Below are 22,999 nucleotides of genomic sequence, written 5' to 3' on the forward strand. Positions count from 1 at the left end.
ATCAGGCTATAAATTTAAAACATCCAGTGAAGAAAAGCTGCCGGAGGAAAAAGAATGTTTCCCACTAAAGTTATGTTTGAAAGAAAAATAAAAAAGGCCCCTTTTTCCTAAATAGTACTCTATTCATCCTTTTGAGAGAATGTTTAAACTTTAGAAATGAGAAAAGTCTTCAACTGATCTGTTATTGTTGGTCGCAAGTTTAAACTGAACTAGAAGATAATTCTATTTACAGTTGGTTTTGATATAAAAAATCAATGTTTATAGAACTATTTATTTAATTTGATATATTCTTTTGTCTTCAACTCATTGAATTAGATCGGACTATATATATATATATATAATCCAAGCAATCGTTTGATATACAGTACCTTTTTATCTCCATATTCAGTCAAAACATATTCAGTCAATAACGCATTAAGAATTTATAGAGTTAAAGAATAGTTTGTTAGACAAGAGGTGAGGTCGTTGAGAATTATTATCTTTTATAGTCCAAAACGTACAAGAATGCACTTTCCCAAAATATGACACTGAAAACGAATCCAAAGGAAAAGATGGTAACACGAGAAGAGAATCGGACAAAAGCTTAGAAGAATTAATGTCATTTTGTGAAGAAGTAGAAGAATAAAAGAAGAAGAGCCATGGCATGCGCAGAGACACTCATGTGACCAACAGCTATTAGATTGCGCAAAACTCCAACGACAAAAATCGATTAACATGCAATTTTTGTTCTTTTTTTTGGAACTTTCCAAATGTATAAATTATTCTTCTTATGGTTTACTTTTATTCTCCATCAATAATTGGACAACATTCATATCAAACAAGTGCTGAAGATCCTAATTTTTAAATTTCTATTATTTGATCAGATTTGATTAAACATGTAATAATTATTGAATTAAACATGCTTGATTGAATAAATAAATGAAAGTGTTTTACACCAAGAAATCCGTTCCATTCTTTTTTCCAATGAAATTATATCTATTTATAAGACTAAATTAGTTAGTTAACTCAATTTGTTATTGTTTTCACATCTCATTTTTTATTTTATTTTTATCTGCACATCTCAACTTAACTAATAACTAGGAAATAAGATTTATAAACTTAAATTTGAAAAAAAAAATTGATTTAAAAAAAAATTAGAAGAAATTGTATGAAAGTTATTTGTCTAAAGCTTAAGACAAAAACAGTTCGACCAAAAAAATAAGATAATAGTGTTCAGTGTTCACTCGTTTCTTCTAAATTCTAATAAAATGGAAGAGCGACTTTGCTCATCTCTCTCTCTCTCACTCTGACTCTGAAAATGATGAAATGGAGAAGTTAATATCCACCAAATTACTGTAAAGTCTGAAACTCTCTTCCTTCTTTTTTTCCCTTCTTTCATATACGTTTCTCTGTTTTTTATTCTATCTCTCTCTCTTTCTTTGCTGTTTTGAAGAAAGACGATATCTTTCTCAGATATCATATACGCATATAAATATATGTAACATATAAATATAAGTATGTATATATGATGTTTTTTCTTGCTTGACTCTTTAAACGTGTTTTAGAAAGAAAAAAACATTTTCTTGGTTTTTTTGGCTGTCTAGATTAAAGTTAGAAGTACCAGAGGAGTTATCTCAGATCTGGTAATAAAGAGAGAAAAAGATATTTGAGCTTCTCCACCAGACCAAACTTTATTTTCCACCATCTAGGTTAAGAGAAAATGAGTAAAGAAGAGTTCATGAAGATCCAGGTTTGTTCACCATATCCATGAGATTCCTTCTCATTTTAAAATAAAATTGTATTATCTTGACTTAAATCAATGAGTTTTTATTTGTAGACTTGTGTTCTTAAGGTGAACATACATTGCGATGGTTGTAAGCAGAAAGTCAAGAAAATCTTGCAGAAAATTGAGGGTAGAGAAAATAATCAAACTCCTCAAAATCCCAATTGACATTTTTTTGGAAAGCTTGAATAAAAGATTTTTTTTTTTTTCTTTTTTCAGTTTGTTCTGTTGACTAAAAGTCTTAAAACTCAATCTGTGTTTTGTCTGAAACCAAAAAACTCAGGTGTCTTTACTACAAAGATAGATGCAGAGCAAGGGAAAGTGACCGTCTCAGGGAGTGTAGATCCATCAGTTCTCATCAAGAAGCTCGCCAAATCTGGTAAACATGCTGAAATCTGGGGAGCTCCAAAGGGTAACAACAATGTGAATCAATCCCATTTGGCGAATGATCAGTTGAAGGGACTGCATATTGACAATGGAAAAGGCGGAAACAATAATAACAACAAGAAAGACTCCAAGAACGGTGGAGGTAACAATAATGGGCCGAAGATGGGTCAGCAACCGCAACAGATTCAGAAGATGAAAGGGTTTCAAGATCTGAAACTTCCTCCTCAGTTCAAGGATTTGAAGGGTTCAACTGCTAATCAAGCGAACAAGAATCAAAATCAGAAAGGAAAGAAGTTCGATGTCCCTGAGGATGATGATGATTTTAGTGATGACGAATTCGATGATGAGTTTAGTGAATATGATGATGACGACGAGTTTGAAGATGATGAGTTTGATGATCTCCCTCCTCCGCCAAGTAAGATGAAGCCCAACACGATGATGCTTAATGCTCAACAGAAGATGATAAACGCTCAAAAGAAGGCCAATCTTGGCGGTGGTGGTGGTGGCCCTGGTAAAAACGGCGATAAGGGCGGCGTTCCCGGTGCTGGTAGCGGTGGCGGCGGCAAAGGAGGTCTTGGTGGGGATAAAAACCAAGGCGGAGGTAAAAGCAGCGGTGGTGGAGGCGGCGATCCAAACGTCGGCAAGAAGGGTAACGGCGGAGGTGGGCCCATGTCTGGAAAAATTCCGGTAGGTTCCCGTTCATCTATGGGAGGTTTGATGGGGAATATTCCGGCGGTTCATCAAGGAATACCAGCGACCGGTCCAGGCGGTGCACCGCCGGGTTATTACCAAGGAGGCGGGTCGGAGGCGATGCAAATGCAGCAGCAACAGTATTTAGCAGCGGTGATGAATCAACAACGAGCTATGGGAAACGAACGGTTCCAACCAATGATGTACGCACGGCCACCACCGGCGATTAACTACATGCCACCACACCCGCACCAATATCCGAACCCTCCGTATCCATATCCTCCTCCTCCTCATGGTAATAATGATCATTACTCTCATGTCTTTAGTGACGACAACACATCAAGCTGCGCTATTATGTGAGATATAGTTTGTATAAAGCTGTAATAAAACTTGTGTTATCCTTTCTCATCTTTTTTTTTCTTATCCAAGGATCAAATCCTAAGTTATGTTTAGGTTGTTCTCCTTCTTTCATGTAACTTTTTATTAGCTAATCTATAAAATTGGTTATGAATATACAGAATTGCTCTATGACCGATTTCGGTAGATTCCAAATCATGATTAGATATGAATGTTCATACTTTTAGTACAATCTTATTTGTCTAGTTTGTTATAAAAAAACATAGATTTTGACTAGTTGACAAAATCGTATAAAGAGCGGATACGGATTCTTAAATGAAATTGGGACACAACTCCCTTATATTAATTCTTAAGATCATTTCCCTCCACTATTTATGGATCTTGCTTTATTTTCTTGTTGTCGTTGTTAGTTCTGAATTATACTATTAAGGAGAAGTAGTCTTTTTTCTTTTTTGGCTGTCATTGGTTTAAGACTTTAAGGTAAAAAAAAATGATGAGCAAAAGTCAGCATATCGGTTGCATTAAAATTCAAAAGTTTTTTTTTCTCTAACCGTTTTTTTTTTTTTTTTGCATAATAAGAGTGTTCACTGTGTCCTATAATTTCTGTGTTTTGCATTTTTAACAAAAAAAAAAAAAAATCTGTGTTTTGCATTTAGGAGATCCCCCACAATTAAATACTAGAAAGAAAAACAACAAGAAGTGAAAGAAGAGTTGAAAAGTGGAGACAAGAAGTGAGATGCGACCAAGTGTGCGAGCAGCTCGAGATCCGACATTTGTTCATCTCTTGTTTGGTTATAAGTCTTAAAACATTATTCTCCAAACTATGGCTACTCTTGTTTCCAAACAAGACCCTCTACAGATAGTTGTCACTGATCACCCATCCTTTTCCTCTTTTGGGACCCATAGTTTTCAATTTCACCTTTTTATTATTTTCTTTTTTTCCGAATGAGATCTTCACCGCCAAATATATCTCTGTTATATATTTACAGAATATACAGATAAAGAAACTTTTTAAAAGCAAGCTATTGGTGAAAATTCGGAATCTTCCTGTCTTTCCTCTGAGCATATCTATTGGGGGTTGGAGAAAGAGTTCGAATCGAGTTTATAGACAATTTTGATTAAAAAAAAAGAAAAAATGCTTATATGAGAAGGATCGGTTCATCAGGACAACCCTGAAGACCCCAGGTTCGTCCAGGTGGCAAAATATCATTAGGCAAAAGTTTTTTTTTTTAATTTTCAAATTAAAAAAAAAAATTTAATATAAAAAAGGTTCACCAATGAACCTGCTCTTAACTTCTTTGGCTTGACATTCACTATGTTTGTCAATTATCCTCAACTAATCCCATGCTGATAATATTTTTTGTTGGCCGTGGTTGTAGATTTGGTTAACATCTGCAGCAAAAAAAAGGATTTGATTAAAATTAAACTTTTACCTTCATTATTAATCCAAAAATGATTGAATGGCTCATGTGAACTGTGAAGGTAACATCAGAAGCAAGCAAATACCACTTTAACTATCCACAAAGGAACTGATGGTCAACTCAAAAAATCAATAATTGAACCACACGCCAAACTCCTCTATCAATTAACTAATCTTGAATAAAAATCACATATTCAAAAGTATAGTACCTTGCTAAGGCCTTAAGGGCATGCTGTTCACTTGATTATGCAAATTGCAAATTGCGACTAAAATCTAAGAAGATATGTGTATTCAGTATTCACGAGTTGTCGTTCTACACTTACAAAAGCTCGTATGATTGATTTACTTAGCAATAAGTCAATTACAAAGTTGACGCGCATGTATATGTCATATATGTTCAAAAAAGAAAAAGAAAAAATATGTAATATGTTCATGCGTCACTCAATAGTAATGCCCTTTTATCAATCTGTAAATCTGATTATGCCCCTCTCATATAAATAGATTTTCCAAAGAACATTATCGACATGTTCCTTGAAATAAGGCCACCTGCCCTTTTACTATCTCACAAATTCCAACATATTGATTCTTAAAAATATTCCTTGATTAAAAACATGGTTTAAAAGTATATTACTTCCTCAATAAATCTATTTTCTATTCTTTTGGTCGTTTTAAAAAGGAAAAATCCTTTACAGCGATGTTTAATTTGAACACAACACAGCGTTTGATATAAACTAAAAATAGATAAATAAATATAAATCTGGGTAATTTCAAAAAACAAAAGATGGGTAATAATTTTCTTTTTAGTATTAATTATTATATACAATATGTTACATAAAAAGAAATCGTTTGAGTTCGTAGTTTTACAATGTTAGAGATCAGGGTATTAAATCATTTGTAATTAGAAAGAGATATACTACTTTCTCATGAATAAATCTACTTACAATATAAGACATAATGTATGTGAATATCGTTTGTATGCTCTAAATTTTATTTATTTAGATATTAAAGGGGCTCACGTGCATTAGCATGAAAGAAAGAGATCCATATCTTTTTTTTTTCTAGTATTTAACATATCAATATACTATTCTGTGTTCGTTCTTCGTCTTTATTAACGATTCCATTTTCTAAAATCTAAGGCGAAGAGCCGATTGTTTTGTTTGTTTGTTTTGGGGTCAAGAAATGCATATTTATAGCTTAAGTAATAGGAACAGAGTTAGCAAGAGGCATAAGGGCTCTCTTTGAAAGTGCATCTGCCAAAGAGTTGGCTAAAATGAAAAGAGATCATCAATGGAAACTTTGATGCTAGTAAAAGGATGTTCTCACATCCTCGTGGGGCTTATACGAGACTAGTAGCCTTACGAGAGCTTGACAATTCGAGAAGACATGGGCTTTCATGGAAATGCTCGGTTCAGGCTCGCATAAGGCCGCGCGCATGCCACGAGCTTCAGCCATAAATTCAGAAGACACATACCCTGTTTGCTTTAGTTTTGGAAGCTCATACAATTCATAATTTGGATAAGTCTATGTTATCTTTTGGTTCGACCTACAAAATCTGTAATAGTCTAGGCATAATATATATTTAGAAATTTGAAATCCTTGTGTACAAAAAAAAATCCTTGTGTACAACTCCGGAGTTCATTTGTATTCCAAAATAAAAATATCTGGTTTTGAAAAAAAGAAAATCCAAATTATTATTAATTCGATCGAACCCCAGAAAGGTGAGATAGCGTTCAAGAAATGTCTTAATTAAGGGAACACAATTTACTCTAAGAAAAATTTATTCAATCTAATAATGTTTAGACTCCAATACTTTAGTAATACTTCTCTTTACAAATATACTGCATATATTACAGTTTTACGCATACATTCAGAAGATGATGTGGAAGTTTTAAACTAGTTAGACCGTAAATCTGCTGATGATTTATTATGGAAAATTACAGCTTTGATCGAGTTCGGATACTACAACAAACTAAGTAAAACATAAGTGATAAGATAATCGATACCAAGTTAAACAATAATTAAGTTTTATAGGAGCTTATTTTTGCTAAGATGATTTAAATTTTCCACATTAGGAGCTTATTTTCGAGCAAAGTAACAAGTATACTCATGTAACGGTACAAGCTAGCACATGTATACTTTTGGTTTAGTTGGTCGAGACGATGACTTCAGGCACAAAGCTTTTCTGAACTTCGAGGGTTAGTTCCTCCAAGCTTAAGTGACACTCAAGTCCTATCTGCATATGTAAATTCAATTATTCAGCCTTAAAAAACATTCATATAAATGTTATTTGATCCATATATAGATAATAAAGTTTATTAGTGACCACAAATATTGGATTCTATCTTAGTGTAAAAAAGTATTTTTCAAAGTTGAACAAGCTTAATTTGGTAACAAGTAACTACACCGACGCTAGGTATGGTTTTAGGTTAGCATGATCGGCGTTCAATCAGTCTGAGAGGTCGACTCTCAATATACAGGTTTATACCCTAATTAATTTCAAGCTATTGTCTTATAATATTCGGTGACTTTAATAAGTGATTCTAGTGATTGAATTAACAAAGTTTTCATATGTAGATGTAAAATATGTACCTTAACAACGAAGAAGTATAAGACGGTCTCCTCCATGCTGCTAATGTTGAGATGAAGAACCTGAAAAGATAGTTTCTCCAAGACGGATATGATCCTCACGAGCTGTCCCGAAATTCGCCTAGAGACAACTCTCAATACAACGTTAGAGCCTGAGATCTTCGCTTCGACGTTAGCATGAGGGGAGTTGCAACATGCTCCTACTTCTTTGAAAGTGCTTGTGCTCATTAAATTTTCGATTCGACTAAACGGCACTCTGGTGGTTGCGTTGGTGGTGGCTGTGGCAGCTAATATGGATGGCTCGAGTGTTTGGTGATCATAAGGAAAAGAAGGTCGGTTTAGTGTCTTTCGACGTTTCTTGGACTCGAGAACTTGCACCAATTGCTGCAGCTCTTTGATGAACTCTATCACTCCTCCAATTATCGAAGCTTGATCTCCCTAATTAATTCCGATCAATCATCGAAATCAAGACCATATTTATGAATAGATTGGTGCATGCGAGTAATTTGTTGTAAGAAGTCATATTTTCTATCATATAACACATATATACAAGAGACAATCAACAACAACAAAAAAAACGAATATAAGATGGCACAACATATTTTTCCAAGATTAGTAAGTTTGGAGTACTATCCGATATTAGAAAGATTACCATGCATGATCCATTACGTATCGAAACCCTTTTGTTTAAACAGCAAATGTTTTCTTTGGATCTTGAAAAAAAACTATTAGAGAAGGTTCAATGATCCAGAAAAGTCAAAAATTCAGTGAATCTCGAATTAGACCCTATGAAATTTCTTCAACAAAGAAATCGCCAATCATTAAACCAAAAAAACTAAAGGGAATTGAGAGTAAAAGGAAGAGGAGATAACATAAAACAAAAATTACCCTTTTGATATAGAAACAAGGAGTCAGAGAACGAAGGGATCTAAGATGCTCGTTCATTTGCCTTCTTCGATTCCTCTCAACAGCGATGTGAGACATCTTCTTCTTCAATTGATATTCTCTCTTCGACAGTTCCTATCTATAAAGAAGAAGATGATCGCTTTAAGCCTTTTTCGACACACTCTTCAAAACAATGTGGTATTTATACAGCCGCAACAATGAGAGATAGTTAGGGTTTATATTTTTTTTTCAAGGTTTCATAAATGCACTATGTCGCTGTCTCGTGACCATTTTTTTGTCTCTTATAAATTTTCTCTCTCTTACTGTTCTCTCTTTCTTATAACTATCAATATGTATAAGTACAAAGTAGAGAAAGGTATGCATACACAAAGATACGTCACGTTTGTGAAGTTGGATACATTTACATTTACATTCACTGCGTGAGGTCTTTTATGATTTTATATCGTATTTTTCATTTAGAGTGCATGCCTTTGCACCATCTTCTTTTACTTCTAGTTCTACCCCTTGCGCCCCTCTTTGGTTCTTAATCTCCGCGTTCTTTTAACCAAAAACAAATTGATTTGATTTATTAAGATTACTGGTGAAATTATGAGTGCGCATTGAGATTTTTTATTTTTTAATGATAAATGAGCCATAAAATAAACTATTATGCCAAGTTTAGAGAAATTAGAAGCAATAAAAGGTGTCCTTAATTGTTTTACGGTTTTACCATAACATAAACGAAAAAGGTCTTACGGACATTACAAAAAACATATTTCATCTCACAGAAGAAAGCAAGTGTTTCCTCTAGAAAAGTTTGATATTATCCGGTTACACATCACTATATAATGAAAGGCGGTCACTGTATCCTAAAATTTTATAGAGTTGAGAAAGGCGTTACGTTGAACCAATTATATGATCACGTTCACGTGGGAACTTAATTTAAAAACATTGCATATCCCAAAAATCTAATTTTTATATCCAGTGATCCATGAACGCCAACAATTGTAGATTCATTAATTTATTTATAGTAGTCAAATTTTGTTCAGAAAATGCTTTTTACACGTACGTACGAGGCAATCTATAAACGCCAAAGTCTTTGATATATAGAATTTTTAAGTAGTCACTGTAGACACACATTGGCCAATATTTACAGACAAGAGTATGAATGGCAATCTTTGAAATTGCGGAATGTGATGGAATGATTATGCGATTTCACTTTTTAATTTTCACTAAATACACTCTTTTTTAGACCCATCTATCCAGCTATTTTGTAAGATTAATGACAAGTAGCAAAAGAATGTAATTACGCGCAGATTTCTAGTAAAAATTACATCATTTTTGCTTACTCGGTATGTTATTTGAGGCCACTCCACTAATTATTCCGGGTTGTGTTACCAATCGAAACCGCAATCGTATTGTTAAAGAAATATTGATATAACCTTTGGAGCAAGCATGAAGTTCAGTTCTTTTAGGCGGTTCTTCATGACTCTCAACTACCTGGACGGCTCATTAAGATTCCTCCCAAAAAGTAGTATTCTAATTGATAGTATTATTTTGTTTTTACTTTTTAGTATAAAAGAGGTATTCTTAAAATCTGGCTCTGTTTTGTAAACTCCACAATGTTCCAATCCAAACTTCATTTTAATAAAAAGTTTTAACTTAAAAAGGAAAAAAGCAAGTTGTTTGATTGCGGTATGCAACAAATCCAGTGGAATAACACATATATACACTGCACAATGTGCATGCATGATTAGCTTATTGTTAAAGTAAACTGGAAGATGTGATCAATTTTTTTTGTTTATCTCCCAAGTCCCCAAAAATGTGGAAGCTGTTGCAAAGAGAATGTTCGTGACAAATGTTTGTAGCCGCCAACGTTATGCTACAATACGTATAAGACATGCAAAGGTGCATGCCCCATTTAATTAAATATTAATTTTAAGCGATTTTTACTCCAACATCGCTATTCAATTTGTTCATGGTCTATCACGTTATATAATACTGATCTACAAGACAGTAAAAGAAAAGGAAAAAACTAAAACAAAAAATATTTCGGTTTGCACATACGCAAATATATAATTACTGCTATATCTTATCCGAAAATGTAGAGAAGTGAATGTATTTTATGTATGAATTCTTTTTGACAACTTAAATCTAACCACTAAGGTATCACAGCTATCTTGAGAAAAATCTGTTTTCCTTTTTATTTCTTTGGTTTTGGTTATGTGCATTCATCCTCCTCGAAAATATTCATTGTAGTAGTAAAAGAGGAAATGTAATTTCTGCGTTTTCATTTATTTCAATTGGGTAATGGACATGGCAATGAGCTCACAATCAATCGTTCACAAGAAAAATACTTCACAACACGAAACCAATAAGTTTTTATTTTTGTTTGGTCATCATGGGGCTCATGAGATTTGATCGGAATCTCTTGAGAATTCATGACTCTATCTTCTTATCAGCTGAATCTTCAACTTGTACTGTGTAACAGAAAAAAAGAAGAAGAAGAATATATTGCATCAGTAAGTGTTAGATTATAAGGAAAATCTACAGTCTCTTGCAAACAGATGCTGACATTTCACTATTTGGATCAGCGTTGTTTGTTTGAGACAGAAAATAAGAAAGAAAACAGAATGAGGAAAGAAAGAATCATACACCTTTGATGGATTTTTCAAATTGCTGCAGCTGAGAAATGAAACCACAATTAGGCGATGCTTGAGGTCGTCGACTCCTTACGAGTTCCATAGCTTTAGAGAAGCTCATGCCATGCTTTTTCATCAGATAAGCCACCACTATAGTCACACTTCAAAGAGAACTTAAAACAATCAAATTGTGCTAAGCTGTATAAATCACAGACAGATCATTCTCTGTTTAGATGACAACGATTTCCAAATTACAGGCTCGAGAAAAATCTTTACTTGTCGACATAATATGTAATCTGTTCAAGTGTTCATTGCCATATCTCTTAACTAGGCTCCCAAGCGATACTAGAATCAGTAGCTAAAGTAATAAAAGCAAACTACAAGATTCATATCACACAAGACACACACTTTTTGCCAAGATGATTCATATCAAGGGTCTGTAGATTTCTATGGTTATTCACTTATTAGCTATGGCTTCAATCTCATAACTAACCGCTGCATACTTTTTCTTGTTTCCTCATGAAATTGCAATTGGTTCACATTGATTCCTAAACACTAAAATCTATCAGAAAGAAAGTCACCTCCTAGAGATTCCCATGAAGCAGTGGACCAAAACACCACCTCCAGATTGAATAGCTTGGTCCATGAAGCTAAAACACTCATCGAAATATACTGTCAAATCGGTCTCGGATCTGTCGACGACTACATCAAAACATACGATCAAGGTTAAAGACTTTACTCGAAAGAGAAATCGATAAACCAAGATGGGCAAAAAAAAAAAGGCACCTTCAATGACTTTATAGACAAAATCATCAGGGTAAGGAGGGGCCAAGGCAACAGCTACGGTTAAGATATGAGTGACATTGGAGCTTTTCAGCAAATCCTTGTTATTCGCTTCAGCTACTGAACCTATGAACACTCCCTGACAAATCGAACAGAGATCTTTTATAGATAGATATCGAGGAAACTGATTTCGTAAGAGTGAAATTAGAATATGGAGAAGAAAGAAACCTGTCCGATGTCGCTGAGATCGTTGCCTCCTTCGTATAGCTTCTGGGAATTAGCATATCCAACTCCGAAGAGATCAACCACTTTTTCCATCTTCTCGCCTTTTTCAAAATACTCCACGACGAAATTCACAATCCAGCCAGATATGAAGGAGAGAAGGCAAATTTAATATTATGATTTATTGATGCTATTTGTAGTTAAGTTCCAACGAGCACCAGTGGTCTAGTGGTAGAATAGTACCCTGCCACGGTACAGACCCGGGTTCGATTCCCGGCTGGTGCATTTTTTTATTTTTATTTTTTTTAGATTTGTTAGTTTTAACCGCACGTCAAACTTTTTTCCTTGGTCGCGATGAAATATTCCGAAAGAAATCATCTCTTCTAGAAAGATGCAAATCTTCTTCAAAATTCTACGAGCCGACATGTGATCTATCTCGTTCATAAGAACTTATATCATTTTGTTTCCCGTCTTCAAGTAATTTGTACTCCAATGATCGATCAACACAAAGAAAACAAGTATGATTAAAAGCAATACTCTTTGCTAAGAAACGACAATATATGGCCCAAACAAATTTATTTGGGTCACTTGGTTATCTTTTTTTGACGTAGTCACTTGGTTATCTTTGTTGGATTTTCATAAACTCTTAATCAAGAATTTGCTTCACACCTCTAATAATAGTTTTATGCTATGAGAAACCAATATTCGCTAATAAATAGCCACTTCTTGGATAACTTTTCGTATTAATTTAATTTTATATAGTAAATTAATTTTAGCTTGGTTCAGATTTGGTTTGGTTCCGGTGATATGGTAGTCTATATGTGGGCAGATTTAATATTATATAATAGGTTAATTCAAGGAAACTAAAAAAGGGTTCAAGAGTCAATCTTTATACATGATATGAACTTAATAAGAAAAATGCATGACTTACAAAACAGCAAGTTGAACAAATTAAGAAATATTGGTAGAGAAGAAGTAAAAAGGCACACAAGAAAAGTGTTGAGCACCCTCCTCTCCTTTCAATCTGCTTAACCAAAGGAATATCACTCTTATTTTATATAATTTTTTTTTTTTTTTTGATGATACCCTCACCATTTTCTTTGTGTTTTTCTCTCTATCCCTCTTTTGTTTTGTCCATATATCAGATCCATTTATAAAGCCGATCACCTTGCGACTGTGTCCTTGATTCTCATCAATCACCATCTTGAGGGAAGAAGATGAATGATGAGGCAAGGTCAAGAGTAGTTGACCAAGAAGCTGGCTCAACTCCATCTACGTTGAGAGATGGAGATCATCCCTCGACACAAAGGCTGTTCCGATGTCTCCCTTATGATATAGATCTTAATCCCCTACGCATTGTAAGCTTCATATACCCTCTTTGTATAGTATAAAAATGATTTAGCAAAATTTCCACGAATGCTGTGATGTTCAATCACATGCATGTACAAAGAGCAAATAGTCTATTTGCTTTCATGAAATAAGATTATCATTAGTTGTGGTAAACATAAAACTAAAAACATATCATATTTGTAAAAATATATATGGGCCGTATAGGTAATGGCGGAATTGGTGGGGACGTTCATTCTAATGTTCAGTGTGTGTGGAGTGATAAGCAGTACACAAATATCCGGCGGCCACGTAGGATTGCTAGAGTACGCCGCGACGGCTGGATTATCGGTGGTGGTCGTAGTTTACTCCGTCGGACACATCTCCGGCGCACATCTCAACCCTTCAATCACCATTGCTTTTGCCGTCTTTGGCGGATTCCCCTGGTCTCAGGTACAAATATCTAATTAATGCCTCCATATATATATATATATATATTCCCTTACATTAATTTGCCTAGTTTGACCAACTGACTAATTTAATTTCTTCGGTATACATGTATGTTGAAATTTATCGACATTACTAAGAATAATTGTGTTTCAAAACAATTAAAAATAATTTATCGATAAATTTATCAAAACAATCGCAATTCCATACATAGATCTCAAATTTCAATTTAATTTGTGTTTTCATAGGCGAGACTCATATATATCGCTCTTGAGCCTAATTGTGGTTGTCAGGTTCCGTTATATATAACGGCACAAACGCTGGGGGCAACAGCTGCAACGTTAGTTGGGGTGTCAGTCTACGGAGTAAACGCTGATCTAATGGCAACAAAACCTACGTTAAGCTGCGTTTCTGCGTTTTGCGTTGAGCTCGTTGCTACGGGCATCGTCGTATTTCTCGCCTCCGCGTTGCATTGTGGTCCTCATCAAAATGTAAGTGACCAGATCGATGTCTTAATTATAAAAGTATTTTTTGCACATGAAATTTGTATTATATAAAATATTTATTAAAGATTCCTAAGATCAATAAAATAGCCAGTCTGAGGAAATGTACATGTTTATAATCCAAACTCTTCGATTCAAAGACGGTATACGTATATTTAAATGTTATATAATTTCTATGTTATTTTTGTACAGTCGGGTAATTTGACGGGGTTGGTGATTGGAACAGTCATTTCCCTTGGAGTGCTTATTACCGGGTACTTAACTTTAAATCCATTATCGTAAGGAAAATCGCTAATATATATATATATATATATATATATATATAACGTAGCTTTTTATTATTTATGCTCGTGCTTGCATTCGTTTATATTTAGTTAATGTCTTCTTATACTTCCCTTTGACGTTTACGTTCATAAATTCTATTAGAAAAAGCCATAAAAAACTTAAAAAGATTAACTTTTTTTCTATCCTTACCTCAAACACAAAAATCGTAATTGAAATAATTATGGTTTGTTCTAATGTTTTTTTGGGAATACAATATGGTTAGACCGATTTCAGGAGGATCGATGAACCCAGCTCGATCACTAGGACCGGCGGTGGTGGCATGGGATTTTGAGGACATATGGGTTTACCTGACGGCTCCGGTGATCGGAGCCATCATCGGAGTTTTGACGTACAGAACAATTAGCCTCAAGAGCAGGCCTTGCCCTTCTCCACATTCCCCGTCCGTCTCCTCGCTTTTACGCTAATCGCCTCAAAACCTAACTAGTATCTAAATAAGCTAACCTTACTCTACAAATAAACAATTTTACTCTACGTTTAACGTAGGCCATTGGGCCTCTATTGAGACTACTAATAAATTTTTATGTTGCATGGATATTCATATCTTACAAGAATACATTTAAGTCATCATGAATGTGAGAAAGTTCTGCTCAAATTACATATTTTTGTTAAATGTTATGCTAAGAAGATAAAAGGTTATTCACATAAAACGTCCAATCCTTTCATTAGGTCATAAGATCCCATTACGTGATGAGCAAAAAGATCTAGAGAGCTTCTTTTGATAATAATTAATGAAAACAGAGAGCGTCTTGTTGTCGCGCAAAGCAAATGAACAAAAACTCTAATATATTTTAGAAACTGAAAAGAAAACCATATGAAAACTCAAATCCGTTCATTATGTTATAGGAACCTATTACAATACCCATACTACTTAAACGTTACTGAGAAACATAAACTTTTTCTAATGTTATATTACCCCAACTAAAAGTTTAGTGGCCGCAACCTCTGCGACTTGGACCAGAAGCCAACTTACGACTCGACGTAAATTTCACCTTCTTCTTCTTCTCACTGCAGTTCCCAAACTCATCTCTTGAAGCTTCTCCGACCACACTCGTTCTCATTCTCTTCTCTACAACATCTTCACAACCATGATGACTAGCCATGGCAATGGAGCAAATTAAGTAAGTGACCAAGAAAAACACAACTTTACAAAACTTCTTCATCTCCATTTTCTCTCTATCACTACTCTTGAAACTGATAGTTCTTAACAATGATTCGTATTCGTGTATGTATGCATGTTTACATATTTTTATTTGTCTGTACGTGAGTTATTGCAGATTTAGTTAAACGGTTCAATTTTATTGACTGAGTGAGTGAATAGTCCATGAATAGTATGTTTTAGGTTGCTACATTGTATTTAATTCTATTTCAGAGTTTCTAATTTAAGACCAAGAGTAAAATCTCATTAATTCATGATATGTCTGAGTCTGATATTAGAACTTTAAACCATGTGTTTTTAGGTAGACTATAGCTAATTTCCAACTAAATATATTCAAATTTAGATGGTAATTTGAAGAAAATGTTCGATCAGAAGAGGAAATTATTGGATTCTGTGAGACTAACACCTAGGCTAGAATAACTCTAGTAAAAGTAAACGTTTAAAACAATCGATCGTATATATTATGGCAGTCATTGTTTACAAATAAATTAATAATTATGCAAGTCATCAACCACCATTGCGAGACGCATCTCAGGAGCCAGGAGGAGCAGACCTGCCCGCTGGAAGAAACGGAAGGTCTTTCATGTGTTATTTGTTCCTTTTTTTTAAAGTGACAATTGCATACTAAGCCCTCTTTGTTACAAAAAAATCCTAAACTCATGGAAACAGAAAACCTTATACCAAACGCAAACGTTGATTGCAACCGCCTCTATCGATCAAAGCACTAAGGTGGAGTTGAGCGATGAGATCTGTCATCTACGTACTATGTCACTACATTCAGAGTTTGGGAAAATCAATACAAAAAGTCGAGAAAGTAGAAAAAAACTATACAAATCATTGCTTAAGAAGAGAATTAACGATGCTTTTTGCATCTCTTGATTTTTTTTTTTGGATTAAAAAAATGCTTTTGCATCTCTTAACATCAATATCAAATGGATTTTTGAGCTTGACCAGTACGCAATCTCTTCTCTTTTTATTCTCTCTGCTACTGAGGTTCATTGTCCCCAATAAAAATGACATGTGATGTGTTACAAAACCTTAAGACAAATGGCATGGACAGTGCGGAGTTTCTAGCTTCTTCAATTTAATAGTGTATCTCTATAAAATTAATATCATTATTATCCATTTGGAGAATCAATCATTTATGAATTATCAAATCCAGTATTTGGTTCTCGGTGTTGGTTTAGATTTTTTTTTTTTTTTAAGAAAAAATATATGTATAAAAAGAAAACATAATATACATTGAGTTAATTAAAGTTTGACAGAAATGTGTAGTTCTTAACTTGTTATGTTCCGTTTGATCGTTTATGTTATATTTTTCGAAATAGCAAAAATTCAGATTCAAATAGAAAATTTTATTTGGTTCCGGTTTAACTGTGTTACCAAATCAGGTTGTGGCTTTTCGGGTATCTTGTATAATTTTGATCCGATCTAAAGAAATGCTAGCCTATTCTAATGCATTTTGGAGCTACTGTATAATAAAATAATGTCATTATTTAGTGACACCAAATAACCAAAGGTGACGAAGATGATAAGGATAGGACTAAATAGAGTAGAAGAATTTGATGCTTATTAATGCTCCTAATATAGTAATAATTTCAGTCATTTTAGGGTTGGTATAGCAAAAATTAGCGTGTGCTAGTATTCTGATAGTTTTAGTTTGGGTATATCAAAAGTGCTAGTATTCTGATAGTTTTAGTTTGGGTATATCAAACTATGTAACAAGGAAAAAAATAACCGAAACGGATTAGAAGGGGTGAATAAGGTTTATGTTTTGTTCAGTTTGGTTTGTTGATTAACGATTTATCCCTTTATTAAAATCAAAGTTTATAAACCGAAACATCTCTCTCCTTCCTTTTTTTTTTTTTGGGAACATCTCTCTCCTTCTTCCAACTACTTTCATTTGCTACATTAATTGACCTTGCAAATGCTTATCTATATTATTAGAAAAAGGGTCAAAGGCGACAAATCTCTTTTCATAATTTTGTTCACGTTTGTCTTAAAAGAAAACTTGTTTGGCAAAAAAGTATGAGACCGTTGGTTGTCAAATGTCAAAGCAGTAGCCAGTAGGGTTACTTGCATAATTTTTTTCAATATCTTTGTGGTCATTAACCTTTGGATTATAGGAGCATTAGCATACACAGTGCCATTTTCTTAGCTTATCAAATACTTATATGTTCGACTAAATAATTTGTGTACTGTATGTTCCAGTCTGTTAAGTTTGATAAAAATTAACCCGCCACCCTTCAACATAGTTATCTTTTGATTAGTAAAAAGCAAATTAAAACTAGTTGGATGTTTAATTGGACAAATCAAACCAATGAAATAATGATTTACAATGTCATAAAAAAATCTAAATCAAACTGAATAAATATATGAAAACGAATCTTGATTTGATCAAGTGGTTTCAGTTTTTTTTTTTTTTTGGTTGGGTTGTCATCTGTAAACTAAACCAGGTTCGGATCAAATAATGACAACCAATGCTGGATAATTAATCACTTTTAACATAAACTATGATTTCATCAAAAATTCTCTACCATTCATCAGGTTTCAAATCCCATAACAAATACAGCTATTTTCCAATTTTTGTCTAGCATTTATCTGGTACCAAATTATATTATCTACTTTCACAACTACAAGTTACTCATCTTTTGTTACTAATACTTGGATCCTATGGGCTATCGTATATTTGTCCCATTATAGAACAATCTATCTGTTAAAGCAAGGAATCGATTGTTACTTCAGAGAAAATTATTCCCAAAAAGGATTAAACGCAAATTACAATTGTGAAAGATTACATTAACCCCACTAAATCTGTTGTAATAACTAAAGGATTCCCAACAAAATACATTAACACCCTTAAACCCCACTAGTAAAAGCGCACACGGCCGATGGCCCCACCATTATGACCAATCATACTGTTTTATCCCACGCGCTTTTACGCCGTTTCATTTTTCCACGCTTTTCCTGCACGCTCTCAACGACGTGAGGTATTCACACGCGCCTTATGGGCGTGTACCCAAAGACGTAACTTTGTTTTCATTTGCTGGAGAGGAAAAAAAAATACATCAATTAAAGCCGTTTTATCCTAACAAAACAATTAAACGGCTGGTTGCTTGAGTAAGTAAAAGTTTGTAGTTTTCCTTGTCACATAATTTTTTTTCTTTCTATGAATTCTTTGCATTTTTCTTTAGGCTGAACCTGTTATTAGTTATTACTACTTGTAGATTGTATGAAAATATTTGTGCTGGCAATTTAATACAAATTGTAGTTAATTTGTTACTGCTTCTGGATAATATTTGCTATTGACTTCTTAATTAGTCATAAGTATTCACTTTTAAGTTTTGGAAAATCTGAAGTTACCAAATAAGCACAGATTTTTCATTGATTAAAAGATAAAAATAATTAATCTAGGTAAATTGAAGAATTATTGTTTTCGATATGTTTTCTTCCTAAAATAAACAAAGAGGAATTAAATGGACCCATATTTCAAAAACCCACGATTCTCAACCAATAGTCACTCATCTTTCTCTCTCCATCTGAATGTGAACACAAAAAGACAACAAGAGAAGGTTGAGAGTTTTCTTTTTATCTCCTCTTGCTTGAATTCGAACCGAATCGCCATTGTTATTGTAGTAAACCCCTCTTTTGGTCTCTTCCTCTTCTCTTTTCTGAAAAAAAATCTCAACTTTTGATCAGAAATTTTCCATCAAAAAGCGCAACAAAACATCCATCCATGAGCGTTTCCTCGTTTCCCTGACACATGTTTTTCGCATCATTCTTCATAATTTTTTTCTAAAAGGAAGACGAAACTGACCAACCAAGCAAAGCAGCCACTTCTCTTCTCCATTAACAATCCTCAACATGCCTCTGTTTCATTCGCCATCATGTCCCTATTCTTCCTCTCTTTCCTAATTTCTTGAATTCTCAACTTTATTCGAGTTTAGACAAACCTCTCTAGATGTCTAAGAACTCACAAGTTGAAGAAAATGAAGGAGCGAAGCCAATCTGTGAAGCCTTGAAGAGATTCAAGAGGTCGAGGCTCGTGTTCGAGCCTTCTCTAGGAGTGTTGGGTTTTTTCTTGGTTGGGGTGTGTTTGGTCTGGAGCTTTTTCTACTTTGATTACAGAAGCGTGGCTAAAAGCTATGGACTTTCTGACAAATCAGAGAGATTCGTCTGGCTCAAGCTTGACAACAACAACAACAACAGCAACAGTAGTAGTAGTAGTTCCAAGAGAGTTGGGTTTCTGGAAGAGGGTGGAAATGATTGTGATGTGTACGATGGAGATTGGGTTTGGGACGAGTCTTATCCATTGTATCAATCCAAAGATTGTAGATTTCTCGATGAAGGTTTTAGGTGTAGTGAGTATGGAAGGTCTGATTTGTTCTATACCCAGTGGCGATGGCAACCTAGACACTGTAATTTGCCCAGGTAAAGACAAAATTCGATCTTTTTCTCTGATCTTTCACAGTTTCTGCCACTTGGTTCTCCTTGATTGCTAATCCGTGACTACGAATCAAATCGCTTCTCTTGTTGTAATTGTTGTTTGTTCTCGAAAATTTAGATTTTGAATTGAGGTTATTGAGTATTAGCGAAATCAGAGGTTCTTAAGTTTCTCACCTGTTCTACACAGATTGGCTTGAGATTATAAAAAAAAAATCAGATTTTGTTCTCTAGAAAATTTTGGTACAGTATTTTAGGCTAAAACGAAAAGGGTTTTTGGATTGAGATTTTATGAAATCCTTTTCTCTATGAAGAAGAGAAGTTAAGAGCTTCCTTGAGTTGTTTTTTGCTGCTTTCAGCTTTGATGTCGTTTTCTATGGTCTCTTCTCCAGTTGTGTCCGCAAGTTACGGCTTAAGATAAGCACAATCTAGGGTCAGCTCTCTTTTATCTCGTGAACCAGTCATCATCTTTTGCAATTAAAGCCAGTGCCTTTTTGTTCTCTTCTTCTCTTGATTTGATCTTTTATATGGTCCCTTCTTCTTCCATTTCACATTTACATCAAACAGCTATTCCTTGACCAATCAGTGTATGTGCTGTTTTCTTAGAAAGGCTTTTGTACTATATGAACCCGTGAGGATCTTGAAAGATTGCGGGCCAAATAACATGAATTCTGTCATTTTCTCGGTGTGAAAAGAGTCAATTCTGAAACAACTTGTGGTCAGGAATTCAGTTTTTTTTTGTCTTTGAAGACAGTACTTGGCTGATTCTCTGATAATGTTTTGTATAATGGAAAAATGAATCAGATTTGATGCTAAACTGATGCTAGAGAAACTCCGGGACAAGCGACTAGTGTTTGTTGGAGACTCGATAGGAAGAAACCAGTGGGAGTCTCTTCTTTGTCTACTATCTTCTGCGGTCAAGAACGAGAGCTTGGTTTATGAAGTGAACGGAAGTCCCATCACAAAGCATAAAGGGTTCTTGGTGTTCAAATTTGAGGAGTACAACTGCACAGTGGAATACTACAGATCTCCATTTTTGGTTCCTCAGAGCAGACCACCGGCTGGATCACCTGAGAAGGTTAAGACAACGTTGAAACTGGAGACTATGGATTGGACTTCTAGCAAATGGAGAGATGCAGACGTTCTAGTGTTCAATACTGGACATTGGTGGAACTACGGGAAAACTATTAGAACGTAAGTTTTTCCCTCGTAAACCAAGAGTTTGATGTCTCATTAGTTAGTCAGTTTTCTGATTTTTGCTCCAATGACCAAGTCTTGAATGCTGTTACTAACAGGGGATGCTACTTTCAAAAAGGGAACAAAGTAAAATGGAAGATGAATGTAGATGTTGCGTATAAGCTAGCAATGAATACAGTTGTCAAATGGATACAAAGCGAGGTCGATTCAAACAAAACTCAAGTCTTCTTTCGCACATTCGCTCCTGTGCACTTCAGGTCTGTTACGGTTTTAACTGATCAAATGGGTTTATCATTATGATCTGTAGAATGTTCTGCATATTTAGTTTTAATTTGGATGTGTCGTTGGTTGAAAACAGGGGAGGAGATTGGAGAACAGGAGGAACATGTCACATGGAGACATTGCCTGAGATTGGAACCTCATTGGTTTCATCAGAGACATGGGAACAGTTAAAGATCCTTGAAGATGTGTTGTCACATTACTCCAACAGATCAGAGACTGTTAAAATGAAACTGTTGAACATAACGTCAATGGCTGCTCAAAGAAAAGACGGCCACCCATCGCTCTACTATCTCGGTCCGCTTGGTCCTGCACCGCTGCATCGCCAAGACTGTAGCCACTGGTGCCTTCCCGGTGTTCCTGACACATGGAACGAGCTCCTCTATGCATTGTTTATGAAACAAGAAGCTTCTTATTCTTCTGGAAGAGTCGAAGAAGCAAATATTATAGGCAACGTCACAATGTCGTGACGCTGGACAGAACAAGGAAACAACAAACAAAAGCAAGCTCTTGTTTCTTCTGCAATTTCTTTGAAGATGCTGAAAGATCAAAGAGGGTTGAGATTTTTTGATTGGGTGATTAGATTAATTGGTTGGGGATATGTAATTAAGTTGATTATTTTAATCTCTGGACCAGTGTTTTAAAGATAAAAATATCAAATGATGTTCAAAGTTTCATATAGATTGAGTTAACTTTTGTAATTAATGGATTGGCCGTTTATTTTTAATGGGATATAAGAAAACAAATATTATAAAGAGAAGAAAAAGAGAGATAATAGTGGATATATAAGAACATTCTCACTGGGGGTAATTGACAATTAATAAAATTAGCTGTTAAAAAAAATTAGACTATATATTAGCAAGATTTAATTCCAAAATATTATATAATGTATAAAGGAAATAAGCGGAACAGTAGTAGAAATACCAAAATTTATTTTCAGATTAATGGTTTCTCAATCTCATAACATAAAATATTTAAATCATAGAGCATTGCAAGTTTAAGTCACAAAGCATTGCCGAGAACAAAAGTGAGAAACGCAAATAGTTTACTAATAAGCGGAGGCCTTAATGCCTTATGTAGTAGCTTTGCGCTTGCTCACAAGCTTTACTTCTTTTTGAAAGTCATGTTCGTTCAAAACCGGAGCAGCTTAGATATTTTCACGTGCCTGCAAGGTAAGAACATAATAAATATACGAGCTCTTCCAAAGCAAACATCATCCATTACCTTTCACTATTCTTCTTCCTGTTTGTATTGTATCCCCATATACAAACCCTACAAACTTCTGGTATCATCTGATGAGGTCTTCCTTATCGATTATTTGTAGTTCAAGATCTACTTCCTTATGGCAATTGAATTTGTACCTGAAAATTTAGAGTAGTTAGTGAACTCAGCAAAAATATCAGTAGATCAATTACTGAATAGTTAGGAAACAATCACATCCCATGTAGTAGAGTACATGTTGTCAACCATCTGATATTGTCTTTGTATTTTTCAAGTAATTATTCTTTTTCAAAGTTTTCCTATAAGTTTAAAACAAATTGAAATGTCATATATACCAAGCTAGTATAA

The 22,999-nt window shown here is 34.4% G+C and overlaps 7 protein-coding genes and 1 non-coding gene across 9 annotated transcripts; 4 read left to right on the forward strand and 4 right to left on the reverse strand.

Moving 5' to 3' along the window:
* Positions 1-1,222: 1,222 nt before the first annotated feature.
* On the forward strand, positions 1,223-3,354 carry LOC18023602 (heavy metal-associated isoprenylated plant protein 32). Of its 2 annotated transcripts, none has more exons than XM_006407916.2 (4): positions 1,223-1,334; positions 1,584-1,729; positions 1,817-1,892; positions 2,046-3,354. In XM_006407916.2, the coding sequence occupies exons 2-4, from the start codon at positions 1,700-1,702 to the stop codon at positions 3,197-3,199; spliced, it is 1,260 nt and encodes a 419-aa protein (XP_006407979.1). In that variant the 5' UTR covers positions 1,223-1,334; positions 1,584-1,699; the 3' UTR covers positions 3,200-3,354. The 2 variants fall into 2 exon arrangements, with proteins under 2 accessions (XP_006407979.1, XP_024014846.1); XM_024159078.1 differs by having other exon boundaries at positions 1,306-1,339.
* A 3,250-nt stretch (positions 3,355-6,604) lies between these two features.
* LOC18023603 (transcription factor MUTE) lies at positions 6,605-8,231 on the reverse strand. Its single transcript, XM_006407917.2, has 3 exons — positions 8,091-8,231; positions 7,206-7,640; positions 6,605-6,849 (listed from the first exon to the last, which is right to left on the reverse strand). The coding sequence occupies exons 1-3, from the start codon at positions 8,184-8,186 to the stop codon at positions 6,760-6,762; spliced, it is 621 nt and encodes a 206-aa protein (XP_006407980.2). The 5' UTR covers positions 8,187-8,231; the 3' UTR covers positions 6,605-6,759.
* A 2,126-nt stretch (positions 8,232-10,357) lies between these two features.
* LOC18023604 (dual specificity protein phosphatase 1B) lies at positions 10,358-11,891 on the reverse strand. The gene is made up of 5 exons (XM_006407919.2): positions 11,741-11,891; positions 11,516-11,651; positions 11,311-11,431; positions 10,745-10,890; positions 10,358-10,567 (listed from the first exon to the last, which is right to left on the reverse strand). The coding sequence occupies exons 1-5, from the start codon at positions 11,828-11,830 to the stop codon at positions 10,527-10,529; spliced, it is 534 nt and encodes a 177-aa protein (XP_006407982.1). The 5' UTR covers positions 11,831-11,891; the 3' UTR covers positions 10,358-10,526.
* A 57-nt stretch (positions 11,892-11,948) lies between these two features.
* On the forward strand, positions 11,949-12,019 carry TRNAG-GCC. Its single transcript has one exon. It is a non-coding gene; the product is annotated as a tRNA-Gly (tRNA).
* A 932-nt stretch (positions 12,020-12,951) lies between these two features.
* On the forward strand, positions 12,952-14,759 carry LOC18023605 (probable aquaporin NIP7-1). Its single transcript, XM_006407920.2, has 5 exons — positions 12,952-13,092; positions 13,289-13,513; positions 13,801-13,998; positions 14,203-14,264; positions 14,558-14,759. Exons 1-5 carry the CDS (start codon positions 12,952-12,954, stop codon positions 14,757-14,759), a joined length of 828 nt encoding a protein of 275 aa, XP_006407983.1.
* A 522-nt stretch (positions 14,760-15,281) lies between these two features.
* LOC18023606 lies at positions 15,282-15,521 on the reverse strand. The gene has a single exon (XM_006407921.1). The coding sequence runs from the start codon at positions 15,519-15,521 to the stop codon at positions 15,282-15,284; it is 240 nt and encodes a 79-aa protein (XP_006407984.1).
* A 3,479-nt stretch (positions 15,522-19,000) lies between these two features.
* LOC112088953 lies at positions 19,001-19,397 on the reverse strand. The gene is given in 3 exon segments (XM_024159521.1): positions 19,001-19,035; positions 19,038-19,206; positions 19,380-19,397. Coding segments are annotated over 3 exon segments (222 nt in total).
* Positions 19,143-22,111, forward strand: LOC18023607 (protein trichome birefringence-like 10). Its single transcript, XM_006407922.2, has 4 exons — positions 19,143-19,942; positions 20,759-21,148; positions 21,250-21,408; positions 21,510-22,111. The coding sequence occupies exons 1-4, from the start codon at positions 19,473-19,475 to the stop codon at positions 21,898-21,900; spliced, it is 1,410 nt and encodes a 469-aa protein (XP_006407985.1). The 5' UTR covers positions 19,143-19,472; the 3' UTR covers positions 21,901-22,111.
* Positions 22,112-22,999: the final 888 nt, after the last annotated feature.

The sequence above is a fragment of the Eutrema salsugineum genome, unplaced genomic scaffold (assembly GCF_000478725.1).
Source record: "Eutrema salsugineum unplaced genomic scaffold, Eutsalg1_0 scaffold_13, whole genome shotgun sequence".
In the NCBI taxonomy this organism is placed as follows: Eukaryota; Viridiplantae; Streptophyta; class Magnoliopsida; order Brassicales; family Brassicaceae; genus Eutrema; species Eutrema salsugineum.